The sequence below is a fragment of the Morus notabilis genome, unplaced genomic scaffold (genome assembly GCF_000414095.1).
Source record: "Morus notabilis unplaced genomic scaffold, ASM41409v2 Scaffold222, whole genome shotgun sequence".
NCBI classification, from domain to species: domain Eukaryota; kingdom Viridiplantae; phylum Streptophyta; class Magnoliopsida; order Rosales; family Moraceae; genus Morus; species Morus notabilis.
In genome coordinates this window covers 36814-50409 of record NW_010364464.1, presented here as the reverse complement: position 1 = coordinate 50409, position 13596 = coordinate 36814, and the positions used below count along the sequence as shown (strand labels likewise).

The 13596-nt window shown below is 40.8% G+C and overlaps 1 protein-coding gene across 2 annotated transcripts in view; it reads left to right on the top strand.

Annotated features, from left to right (window-relative positions):
- LOC21385314 (E3 ubiquitin-protein ligase UPL2) overlaps positions 1 to 13175 on the top strand; it is a 15867-nt gene extending 2692 nt beyond the window's left edge. For both annotated transcript variants that reach the window (XM_024171211.1, XM_024171210.1), the window contains exons 5-17: positions 178 to 6715; positions 6886 to 7976; positions 8096 to 8395; positions 8479 to 8683; positions 9251 to 9531; positions 9642 to 9937; positions 10199 to 11315; positions 11398 to 11544; positions 11657 to 11737; positions 11830 to 12055; positions 12171 to 12310; positions 12607 to 12713; positions 12856 to 13175. In XM_024171211.1, coding sequence (XP_024026979.1) covers positions 178 to 6715; positions 6886 to 7976; positions 8096 to 8395; positions 8479 to 8683; positions 9251 to 9531; positions 9642 to 9937; positions 10199 to 11315; positions 11398 to 11544; positions 11657 to 11737; positions 11830 to 12055; positions 12171 to 12310; positions 12607 to 12713; positions 12856 to 12958 — 10632 coding nt within the window. In that variant the 3' untranslated portion in view covers positions 12959 to 13175. The remainder of the gene's footprint in view (positions 1 to 177; positions 6716 to 6885; positions 7977 to 8095; positions 8396 to 8478; positions 8684 to 9250; positions 9532 to 9641; positions 9938 to 10198; positions 11316 to 11397; positions 11545 to 11656; positions 11738 to 11829; positions 12056 to 12170; positions 12311 to 12606; positions 12714 to 12855) is intronic.
- Positions 13176 to 13596: the final 421 nt, after the last annotated feature.

Sequence of the window (13596 nt, the reverse complement as noted above, 5' to 3'; positions counted from 1 at the left end):
TTTTTTTTTTTTTTTTTTTTTTTTCCTTTTTTTCCCCCCCCCCCCCTTTTTTTTTTCTTGTATTGCTGATTGAGGAACCCTTATCCTTTTTCCTTTGTTTTTGATTAATTATCAATAAAATGGAGTTTTCTTATTAGAAGAAAGTAATGTGTCTAACATTCTGTCATATTTCTTCAGCATTTCAAGCTCCTACTTGCATCAACCGATCCTGAGGTTCTTATAGCAACGCTGGAAACACTGTCTGCACTTGTAAAAATTAATCCTTCCAAACTGCATGGAAGTGGAAAGTTGATTGGTTGTGGTCCAGTGAACAGCTATCTCATCTCTCTAGCACAGGGATGGGGAAGCAAGGAAGAGGGTCTGGGTTTATATTCATGTGTTATGGAAAACGAGACTATCCAAGGTGATGGGCTGCATTTGTTCCCATCAGATGTAGAAGTTGATAGTGACAAGTCCCAGTACCGGGTAGGATCTACCCTTTATTTTGAGGTACATGGGCATCCCCAAAGCACAGAAGGGAGCTGTATTGATGTAAATTCTTCTAGTTTAAGAGTTATACAGATTCCTGATGTGCATTTGCACAAGGAAGATGATCTAACAATAATGAAACAGTGCATTGAGGAGTTCAAGGTGCCTCCTGATCTCCGGTTCTCATTGTTGACTAGAATCAGATACGCCCGTGCCTTCCGTTCTCCCAGAATATGCAGGCTGTATAGCAGGATTTGCCTTCTTGCGTTTGTTGTTCTTGTTCAGTCTAGTGATGCTCATGAAGAACTTGTGTCCTTTTTTGCAAATGAGCCAGAGTATACAAATGAACTGATCAGGATTGTACGCTCTGAAGAAACTGTTTCTGGGAACATTAGAACACTTGCAATGCTTGCTTTAGGAGCTCAGTTAGCCGCATATTCTGCATCTCATGAGCGAGCACGCATTTTGAGCGGATCTAGTATCAGTTTTGCTGGGGGAAACCGTATGATACTCCTGAATGTGCTTCAGAAGGCTGTTTTATCGCTTAAGAACTCCAATGATCCTTCCTCACTTGCCTTTGTTGAAGCCCTTCTCCAATTTTATTTGCTCCATGTGGTTTCATCATCAACTACAGGGAGTAATATAAGGGGCTCAGGCATGGTTCCTACATTTTTACCACTTTTGGAGGATTCTGATCCCATGCATTTGCATCTAGTCTGTTTTGCTGTGAAAACTCTTCAGAAGCTCATGGATTACAGTAGTTCAGCTGTTTCTCTTTTTAAGGAGTTGGGTGGAGTTGAACTTCTTGCTCAGAGACTACAGATAGAGGTGCGTAGAGTCATTGGATCTGATGCAGTTGATGATAATTCAATGGTGATTGGTGAAAGCTCAAGATATGGTGATGACCAGTTGTATTCTCAAAAGAGACTCATTAAAGTTTCATTGAAGGCACTTGGTTCTGCTACATATGCTCCTGGGAACTCTTCTAGATCTCAACATTCTCATGACAATTCTTTACCTGCAACTCTGTCTCTGATATTTGGAAACGTAGAGAAGTTTGGTGGTGACATATATCACTCCGCTGTGACAGTTATGAGTGAAATAATCCACAAAGACCCAACTTCTTTTTCTTCTTTGCATGAAATGGGTCTTCCAGATGCATTTTTATCTTCAGTAGTAGCTGGAATTCTGCCTTCTTCTAAAGCTCTTACCTGTGTACCTAATGGTCTTGGTGCCATTTGTCTGAATGCCAAAGGCTTGGAGGCAGTGAAGGAAAGTTCCGCATTACGTTTTCTTGTCGACATTTTCACTAGCAAGAAGTATATTGTAGCAATGAATGATGCTATTGTTCCTTTGGCAAATGCTGTGGAAGAGCTTTTACGCCATGTTTCTTCACTAAGAAGCACTGGTGTCGATATAATCGTTGAAATTATTGAAAAAGTTACTTCTTTTGCTGACAATAATGGTACAGGGACATCTGGAAAAGTTAATGGAAGTGCTGCAATGGAAACGGATTCTGAAGACAAAGAAAATGAAGGCCATTGCCGTCTGGTTAGTGCAGTAGATTCATCTGCAGAGGGAATCAGTGATGAGCAGTTTGTTCAGCTATCAATCTTCCATCTGATGGTACTGGTTCACAGAACAATGGAGAATTCTGAAACATGTAGATTATTTGTTGAGAAGTCCGGAATTGAAGCGTTATTGAGGCTTCTATTACGGCCTAGGATTGTTCAATCATCTGATGGAATGTCTATTGCTTTACACAGCACCATGGTCTTCAAGGGTTTTACGCAACATCACTCTGCTGCACTTGCCCGTGCATTTTGCTCCTTTCTTAGGGATCATCTGAAGAAAGCTTTGACTGGATTTGAATTAGTTTCAGGGTCTTTATTAGATCCCAGGATGACTGCAGATGGTGCAATATTTTCGTCACTTTTCCTTGTTGAATTTCTTTTGTTTATTGCTGCCTCAAAAGACAACCGCTGGATAACTGCCTTACTGACTGAATTTGGAACTGGTAGCAAAGATGTGCTTGAAGATATAGGGTGTGTCCATCGTGAAGTTCTTTGGCAGATTGCTCTTCTTGAAGATGCCAAGCCTGGGACAGAGGATGAGGGTGTTGATTCTCCTGCTGAGTCACAACAGTCAGAAATGCCTACATATGAGAGTGAAGAGCAAAGATTTAACTCTTTTAGGCAGTTCCTTGATCCATTATTGAGAAGGAGGACATCGGGTTGGAGTATTGAATCTCAGTTTTTTGACCTTATAAGCCTGTATCATGACCTTGGCCGTGCCACTAGTTCTCAACAAAGGACAAGTACTGATGGTTCGTCAAATCTGCGGTTCGGAGCTGGTAATCAGTTAAATCAATCCGGATCTTCAGATTCTGGTGTTGGTCTTAGTGGAAAGGAGCAAAGATCCTATTATACTTCATGCTGTGATATGGTGAGATCACTTTCTTTTCACATTACCCATCTGTTTCAAGAGTTGGGAAGGGTAATGTTGCTTCCTTCTCGCCGACGGGATGATATTGTGAATGTTTCCCCTTCCTCAAAATCAGTGGCTTCCTCCTTTGCTGCCATTACATTGGATCACATGAATTTTGGGGGGCATGTAAATGCTTCTGCGTCTGAGGTGTCTGTGTCAACAAAGTGTCGTTACTTTGGTAAGGTGATTGACTTCATTGATGGCAGTCTATTGGAGAGACCGGATTCTTGTAATCCTGTTCTACTAAATTGCCTGTATGGGCATGGAGTATTGCAATCACTTTTGACCACGTTTGAAGCTACCAGTCAACTGTTGTTCACAGTAAATAGGGCGCCTGCATCTCCTATGGAAACTGATGATGTGGTTCTAAAGCAGGATGAAAAGGAAGACACTGATCACTCATGGATTTATGGTCCTTTAGCTAGCTATGGTAAACTGATGGACCACCTGGTCACGTCTTCTTTCATTTTGTCTCCTTTTACAAAACACTTGCTCACGCAACCCATAACAAGTGGGAATGTCCCCTTTCCACGTGATGCCGAGACTTTTGTGAAGGTCCTTCAATCCATGGTGCTGAAAGCTGTGCTTCCAGTTTGGTCACACCCACAATTTATTGATTGCAGTCATGATTTCATTACTACTGTGATTTCTATCATTAGGCACGTTTACTCGGGGGTTGAAGTGAAAAATGTTAATAGCAACAGTAGTGCTCGTATTGCTGCCCCTCCTCCAAATGAGACAGCTATTTCAACAATTGTGGAGATGGGCTTTTCTAGGCCCAGGGCAGAAGAAGCTCTGAGACAAGTTGGATCAAATAGCGTGGAGTTGGCAATGGAGTGGTTATTCTCCCATCCGGAGGACACTCAGGAAGATGATGAACTTGCCCGTGCACTCGCGATGTCTCTTGGGAACTCTGAATCAGAAAATAAGGAAGCTGGCGCAAATGACAACGTTAAGCAGCTAGAAGAAGAGATGGTTCAGCTTCCTCCCATTGAAGAATTATTATCTACATGCGCAAAGCTTTTGCAAATGAAAGAACCTCTTGCTTTTCCAGTTCGAGATCTGCTGGCAATGATGTGTTCCCAAAACGATGGTCAATATAGGTCTAATATCATGACCTTTATTGTTGACAGAGTAAAAGAGTGTAGTCTGGTTGCTGATGGGGGAAATGTTCCCATGCTATCTGCTCTTTTTCATGTTCTTGCTTTAATTTTTCAAGATGATGCAGTGGCACGTGAAGTTGCTTCAAATAGTGGTCTGGTTAGAGTTGCCTCAGATCTGCTTTCTAAATGGGAGTCTAGTTCTGGTTTAGTTGACAGGGAGAAATGTCAAGTACCAAAGTGGGTCACAACAGCTTTTCTTGCTATTGATCGGCTCTTGCAGGTGGATCAAAAACTGAATTCTGAAATTGCAGAGCAGTTGAAAAAGGACAGTATTAGTGGTCAGCAGGGCTCCATAAGCATTGATGAGGATAAGCAAAATAGGTTGCAGTCTGTGTTGGGGCTGTCTTTGAAACATATAGACTTAAAGGACCAGAAAAGACTGATTGAGATTGCATGTTCTTGTATCAAGAGCCAGCTTCCATCTGAAACAATGCATGCCGTTTTGCAACTATGCTCTACTCTCACCAGAGCACATTCTGTTGCTGTTAGTTTTCTTGATGCTGGGGGTTTAAGTTTACTGCTTACTTTGCCGACAAGTAGCCTCTTTCCTGGGTTTGACAATGTTGCTGCCACGATTATACGTCATGTCCTGGAAGATCCTCAAACGCTTCAGCAGGCAATGGAATTTGAGATAAGGCACAGCCTTGTTGCTGCTGCTAACAGACATTCAAATGGAAGAGTTTCTCCCCGAAACTTTCTATCAAGTTTAAGCTCTGCGATTTCCCGCGATCCAGTGATTTTTATGAGGGCTGCTCAGTCTGTTTGCCAAATTGAAATGGTTGGTGAAAGGCCCTACATTGTCTTGCTGAAGGATCGTGAGAAAGATAAAAGCAAAGAGAAGGAGAAAGACAAACAATCAAGTGATGGGAAAAATGCTTTGGGTAATATTAATCCAGCGACTTCTGGGAATGGGCATGGCAAAGTTAATGATTCAAATCCAAAAAGTGCCAAAGCTCATCGAAAATACCCTCAGAGTTTTGTCACTGTTATTGAGCTTCTTTTGGATTCTGTCTGTGCCTATATACCTCCCCTGAAAGATGATGTTGCCTCAGATGTGCCGCTTGGTACCCCATCGTCAACAGACATGGAGATTGATGTTGCTGCTGTTAAAGGAAAGGGAAAAGCCGTTGTCACTACATCTGAAGATAACAAAACCAGTAACCAGGAAGCTTCTGCATCTCTTGCGAAGGTTGTATTTATTCTTAAGCTTCTGACAGAGATTCTATTGATGTACGCTTCCTCTGCTCATGTTTTGCTTCGAAGAGATGACTGTCATCAAAAGGGTATTACTGCTGTGAACAGTGGTGGAATATTTCATCACATTCTTCATAAATTCCTTACATATTCTAGAAGTGCAAAAAAGGAAAAGAGAACAGATGGTGATTGGAGGCACAAATTAGCAAGCAGGGCTAGCCAATTTTTGGTTGCATCTTGTGTTCGTTCTTCAGAAGCAAGGAGAAGAGTTTTTACTGAGATCAGTTTCATTTTTAATGACTTTGTTGACTCAGGTAATGGTCCTCGGCAACCCAAAAATGATACACAAGCATTTATTGATCTGCTTAATGATGTTCTAGCTGCTCGCACGCCTACTGGCTCATACATCTCAGCGGAAGCTGCTGCCACCTTTATAGATGTTGGTCTGGTTGGTTCACTGACTCGAACTCTGCAAGTGTTGGACCTGGACCATGCCGATGCACCTAAAGTTGTTACGGGTCTTATCAAGGCTTTAGAGTTGGTAAGTAAAGAACATGTCCATTCTGCCGATTCCAACACAGGGAAGGGTGACCTTTCCACCAAACATACTGATCAAAGTCAACATGGGAGGGCAGACAATGTTGGTGACACCTCCCAATCAATGGGTGCAGTGTCCCAATCCCTTCACGATTCTGTGCCACCGGAGCACATTGAGACTTATAATACTGTGCAATCCTTTGCTGGCTCTGAGGCTGTGACAGATGATATGGAACATGACCAAGATCTAGATGGTGGTTTTGCTCCTGCTACTGAAGATGATTATATGCACGAAACTTCTGAGGATACTCGGGGTCTTGAAAATGGCATTGATGCAATGGGCATGCCATTCGAAATTCAACCTCATGTGCAAGAAAATCTTGACGAGGATGATGAGGATGACGATGAAGATGATGAAGAGATGTCTGGGGATGATGGAGATGAAGTAGATGAAGATGAAGATGAGGATGATGAGGAGCATAATGATATGGAAGATGAAGCCCATCACCTGACTCACCCCGATACCGATCAAGATGATCATGAGATTGATGATGAGGAATTTGATGAGGAAGTATTGGAAGAAGATGATGAAGATGATGAGGACGATGAAGATGGAGTTATATTGCGGCTGGAGGAGGGCATCAATGGGATTAATGTATTTGACCATATTGAGGTTTTCAGTAGAGATCACAATTTCCCCAATGAAGCGCTCCATGTGATGCCTGTGGAAGTTTTTGGCTCCAGACGTCAAGGGCGCACTACTTCCATTTACAGTCTCTTGGGCAGAACTGGTGAGAGTGCTGCTCCATCACGGCACCCTCTTTTGGTGGGACCTTCACTCCACCCAGCCCCTCCAGGGCAATCAGGTACACCTTTGTTTCTGTTTTGTTAATTTTTTTTTCCCCTTTTAAAGAGAGAACTTTGTTGTTTGATTCTTGCTACCCTGTTTTTGTGTTCTTTGATCGAGTGTTAGACATGTACATATATTTTTCTGTCTTTTCTGCTAATATCTGATGCTGGAAACTCACTTTTTCAGAGAATGTTCGTGATATTCCCTTACCAGATAGGAATTCAGAGAACACCTCATCACGCCTTGATGCCGTTTTCCGATCACTGAGAAATGGGCGTCATGGACACCGCTTGAACTTGTGGATAGATGATAACCAGCAAGGTGGTGGATCAAATGCAGGTGTAGTACCTCAAGGCCTTGAGGAGTTACTTGTTTCCCAGTTGAGGCGACCAACCCCTGAAAAGACCTCGGATCAGGACACAGCAGCAGTGCCTGAAGACAAAGCTGAAGTTCAGTTACAAGAATCAGAAGGAGGGCCAAGGCCTGACGTCTCTGTTGAGAACAATGTAAATGCTGAAAGTAGAAATGTGCCTGCTCCAACGGATGCTATTGATACATCAGGAAGTGCTGATGTGAGACCTGCAGAAACTGGATCTCTACAGACGGCTGATGTAGCAAGCACTCATTCACAATCAGTTGAGATGCAATTTGAACATAATGATTCAGCTGTGCGGGATGTAGAAGCTATTAGCCAAGAAAGTGGTGGAAGTGGAGCAACTTTAGGGGAGAGCCTTCGTAGCCTTGATGTGGAAATTGGAAGTGCCGATGGCCATGATGATGGCGGAGAGAGGCAAGGTTCTACAGACAGGATGCCATTGGGTGATTCACATTCAGCTCGCACAAGAAGAACAAATGTGTCTTTTGGAAACTCGACTGCCAGTGCAAGAGACGTGGCCCTTCATAGTGTAACTGAAGTCTCAGAAAATTCCAGCCGAGAAGCTGAGCAGGATGGTCCAGCGACAGAGCAACAAATGAACAGTGATGCTGGTTCTGGAGCCATTGATCCTGCATTCTTGGATGCCCTTCCTGAGGAGTTGCGAGCTGAAGTTCTTTCCGCTCAGCAGAGTCAGGCAGCTCCTCCTTCAAATGCTGAACCACAGAATGCTGGAGATATTGATCCAGAATTCCTTGCAGCCCTTCCCCCGGATATCCGAGCAGAAGTTCTAGCACAACAGCAAGCTCAAAGGTTACATCAATCCCAAGAACTGGAAGGTCAACCAGTTGAAATGGACACAGTCTCTATCATTGCAACATTTCCTTCAGAGTTACGTGAGGAGGTAACTTTCTCCCTTCTCTTTTTCTTTTTGGTGCTTGTATTTTTGTTTTACTGCCTACGTCCCTTGTCATTAGATTGTAATTAAAATCCCTTTATTTTTTTTTGTTTTTAAATGTTCAGGTGCTTCTAACTTCATCTGATGCGATACTTGCCAACCTCACGCCGGCTCTAATTGCAGAGGCAAACATGTTGCGTGAAAGATTCGCTCATCGTTACAATCGTACCTTATTTGGTGTATACCCTAGAAATCGTAGAGGCGAGACTTCTAGACGAGGTGATGGTATTGGATCTAGCCTGGAAAGAGTTGGGGGCATTGGGTCCCGTAGGTCCACAGGAGCTAAGGTAGTTGAAGCTGATGGAATTCCTTTAGTTGATACAGAGGCTCTCCATGCAATGATTCGGCTACTTCGCATCGTTCAGGTTGTATTTAGTAGGAAAGGATTTGTCTATTTTTCATGCATTCTTATTTATGATTTAACAGCTAATGGTTGGAATTTTTGCAGCCATTATACAAAGGCCAGCTGCAAAGGCTTCTGTTAAATTTATGTGCTCATGGTGAAACGAGAACTTCGCTTGTGAAAATTCTCATGGACTTGCTAATCTTTGGTACAAGGAAGCCTGCGAGTCTTTCATCTGATTCTGAGCCGCCATATCGGCTTTATGCGTGCCAGACAAATGTGATGTATTCACGTCCTCAGTTCTTTGATGGTGAGACCTACTACATTTACTTTAAAATAAGATTAATATTGGGAACTAAAAATTAATAAATTTAAATCAAACTTCAAAAATTAAATAATTTTTGGTAAATGAATATATTAATGTTATGCGTTATTTTTATTGAATACGCAATTCCCGTAAGTCTTTCCCACATTCCTTTTTTCCGAACAAGAAATGAGAAATGGTGGTGAGAAGTTCTTTGTTGTGGCAGGCTACAACATGTGTATGATTATCATTAGCTTTTTTAAAATATAACAATATATACAACATGAATACATAAAGATGAATGTACTTGTTAGACGTTCAGAGCTGATAACTTATCTTGTTGATCTAGTGCAGCTCAAGTTTAATTGATATTGAAACCTATGTTATCAATTTTTTTCCTTGAAACTTCTTGTCTTGCAAACTTCAAAGTTTGATAGCAATGCTTGTTCTTTTCATCTCTTAATCAGATCTTAGAGTCAATGCTGAAGTACCTTCACTATGCTGCATTTTAATATTATTTTCACATTTAGTGTTGTGTGGTTGACTTATTTTACATTTATTTCTTATTTGTAGGAGTTCCTCCTTTGGTGTCTCGGCGTGTGCTAGAAACTCTGACCTATTTGGCTCGAAACCATCCGTATGTGGCAAAGATTTTGCTTCAACTACGGCTGCCTCTCTCTGTCCAGCAAGAACCTAAGGACAGTGTTGATAAGAGATCTGGCAAAGCTGTGACGATTGTTGAAGAGAATGGGCAGAATAAGACTGAGAATCAGGAAGGATATATATCCACAGTGTTGCTTTTGAGCCTTTTGAATCAGCCCCTTTATTTGAGGAGTATATCACACCTAGAACAGGTGAAAAGCTGTTTCTGGAGCTTTGATTATTTATTGTTTTTCTTATTATTATTATTTTTTAAAGATTCCACTGATTTACTGAATCATTTGTTCACATTTTTTTTTTTCAGTTGCTGAACTTATTGGAGGTCATCATTGATAACGCTGAAAGCAAGTCAAGTTCATCTGTAAAATCTGGATCTTCATCTTCTGAACATGCATCTGGTCCTCAGCTTTTGACTTCAGATACTGAGATGAATACAGAATCTGGTGGTACTTCTACTGGAGCTGGTGCATCAAGTAAGGTCATCGATTCTTCCAAACCCTCAACTTCTGGGGCAGAGAATGAATGTGATGGTCAAACTGTTCTACTCAACCTGCCACAACCAGAGCTTCGGCTTCTTTGCTCTTTGCTTGCACGAGAAGGGTACAGAGTAGTCTATGCTTTTGACTTGTTCGTAGAGGATACCTAACACGTTGCATCTTCATTTTTCTTTTAAATTTAATTTAATTTTGTGATGATGTAGTGTATATGATAGTTCTAAGCTTCATAAGATTTCATCCGGTAGACGTACAATGTCTAGGGCAAGAAATGCAAACCGGTTTTTCACCTTTTTCCCTTGCTTTGTTGCACAAAAAGATTTGTATGTGTATTTGGTGTTTTGACATCTTTACGTTTTTCTCTCAGATTGTCAGATAATGCATACGCTCTTGTAGCTGAGGTGATGAAGAAGTTGGTGGCAATTGCTCCCACTCACTGTAACCTGTTTATTACTGAGCTATCAGAAGCCGTTCAGAAATTGACCAAATCTGCTATGGATGAGTTGCGGTTGTTTGGTGAAACAGTGAAAGCACTCCTCAGTACCACATCTTCTGATGGAGCTGCCATTTTAAGAGTTTTGCAGGCATTGAGCTCTCTTGTCTCCTCTTTGAGTGATAAAGAGAAAGATCCCCAGGCCATACCTGAAAAGGAGCATGGCGCTCCTCTTTCTCAGGTGTGGGACATAAATACAGCTTTGGAGCCTTTGTGGCTGGAGTTAAGCACTTGCATAAGCAAAATAGAGAGCTATTCAGATTCTGCCCCGGATGCGTCGACTTCTTATAGAACATCAACATCTAAACCATCAGGTGCAACCGCTCCTCTGCCTGCTGGAACTCATAACATCTTGCCATATATAGAATCTTTCTTTGTGGTGTGTGAGAAGTTACATCCTGCACTGCCGGGTCCTGGTCATGATTTCAGTATTTCTGTGGTTTCTGAGATTGAAGATGCCACCACATCAACTGGACAGAAGGCCTCGGGTGCTGCTGTGAAATCTGATGAAAAACACGTTGCTTTTGTGAAGTTCTCAGAGAAGCACAGAAAACTGCTTAATGCTTTCATTCGGCAGAATCCTGGTTTGCTAGAAAAATCTTTCTCCCTACTGCTGAAGGTTCCGCGCTTTATTGATTTTGACAATAAGCGTTCTCACTTTAGATCGAAAATAAAGCACCAGCATGATCATCATCACAGTCCTTTGAGAATCTCAGTAAGAAGAGCTTATATTCTTGAAGATTCATACAACCAGTTGCGCATGCGATCGACACAAGATTTGAAGGGTAGGTTGACGGTTCACTTTCAAGGAGAGGAAGGTATCGATGCTGGGGGACTTACCAGGGAATGGTATCAGCTGTTGTCGCGAGTTATTTTTGACAAGGGTGCCCTGCTATTTACAACAGTGGGCAATGAATCCACGTTTCAGCCCAACCCCAACTCTGTCTACCAAACAGAGCATCTTTCATATTTCAAGTTTGTTGGACGAGTGGTGAGCACAAATTTTCGTTGATCTTGTTGTATGGAGTATTTGTTTTATGTGCCAGGAGTTAATTTCTTGTTATGATCTACAGGTTGGAAAAGCTCTTTTTGATGGGCAGCTCTTGGATGTCCATTTTACTCGATCTTTCTACAAGCATATTTTGGGGGCTAAGGTCACTTATCATGACATTGAAGCCATTGATCCTGATTACTTTAAAAACCTCAAATGGATGCTTGAGGTAGGCTTATTGCCAACAACACTATGTTTATATACTTGTATTTATTTCTATATATCTTTTCTATTGCTCTGTATGTGGATAGGTGATTCTGACTTCTCTTTCGTCTTTGCAGAATGATATCAGTGATGTTCTGGACCTTACTTTCAGCATTGATGCTGACGAGGAAAAGCTGATTTTGTATGAAAGGACAGAAGTAATATTTTGCCCCTCTTTTCATCTTGATCTAATTTTTCTTATCACAATATTTTCTTGCTAATGCTGATTTTGACCAACTTAAAAATGAAGGTCACGGACTATGAATTGATTCCTGGTGGACGGAATATTAAAGTGACTGAAGATAATAAGCACCAATATGTTGATTTAGTTGCTGAGCATAGGTTGACAACAGCTATTCGTCCTCAAATAAATGCTTTTCTGGAAGGATTCACTGAATTAATTCCCCGCGAACTTGTGTCTATTTTCAATGACAAGGAGTTGGAACTATTGATTAGTGGGCTTCCAGATATTGACTGTAAGTTTCTCTCGCCTTATTTAAATTTCCTTCTCATGAATGTTTCGTCTTTTATTTTTCTTTCATTTCACGTACATGACATAGAATCCTGACAAATATATTGCATTGGTTTCAGTGGATGATATGAGGGCAAATACTGAATATTCTGGATATAGTGCGGCATCTCCTGTTATACAGTGGTTTTGGGAGGTTGTCCAAAGTTTTAGCAAGGAGGATAAGGCTCGTCTGTTGCAGTTTGTGACTGGCACCTCAAAGGTATTTTGTCCTGTACATGTTTCATGATAAAGTATAAACCAAACTACCATTTAAAAGACGATTCTCAAATTCAAATACATACACTACATATGGTTCTTTAGCCTAGCAAAAGTACAAGCACGGCATATTTAATTGTTCACCTTATCATCTGGTGCTTGGTGCCAGTGGTCTTCAACATTCATCGATCAAAACACATATGGAATCATTATTGAGTTTTGTGTTTCTTTCTTTCTTTCTTCTTCTTCATCTTTTTTTTTTTTTTTGGTATCATAACATTTATGTTTCAACTGGTTCAGGTGCCTTTGGAAGGTTTTAGTGCACTTCAAGGCATTTCAGGCTCGCAAAAATTCCAGATACACAAAGCATATGGCAGTCCTGATCACTTGCCATCTGCGCATACTTGGTACTTTATGATCCTTTTTCCTTCCAACACAGTCTCGATCTTGTCACAATCCGTTTCTTTTTTTTTCCCTTTTTTTTTTTGGAAAAAGAAAAGAAATTGTACAAAGAATAACCTGTGATAATCCTACTTGGTTAATTTGCAGTTTCAATCAGTTGGATCTTCCAGAGTATCCTTCTAAACAACATCTGGAGGAGAGGTTGCTTCTTGCGATTCACGAGGCCAACGAAGGGTTCGGATTTGGCTGATTAAATTATAACGGGATTTTTTGGGGGAGGTTTATCAAAAGTGGTTGATTATGTAGATACTATATAGATTATGCTTAAAATGTTAATGGGAATTGGGTAGAATAGGTGGGCATATAAGATATTTTTAAGTTTTGAGTTAATACATGTTTATAAACTGTACAGTCGTCTGTCTATTGCCAATGGAAATGCGTCTGGCAGTTTTTTTAATTTGCCAATCCGCTTTTTCTTTTTCTTCCTTTTTAACAAATTTCTTGCTTCTAATCCGTCCAAGTATATAAAAGGTCACATGCTATTGTGATGTTGATTATACATAAAATAGGTTCGATCATAGTTGAATTTCATTTGAAACTTTGCTCATACTATTCTTAAAATTATACAATTTAACGCATTACGGATCTATCGCCTACTGCAGCAAAGGGGCCTTTTCTTCGTTGGGTTCGTCGGTTGCAAAAACAAGCCAGTTGCCGAAGTTGGATGCCTTTTTTTATTTATTTATTTTTATTAAGGAGATATACTCTTAGAGAAAGATAAGTGTTTATTTGCACAATTCAAAACATGATTTGAGTTGTGTACTTGAGAAAAAAATATTATAATAAAAAAATTAAATTTAAATTTAGGTAAGAGAAAACATTATAACA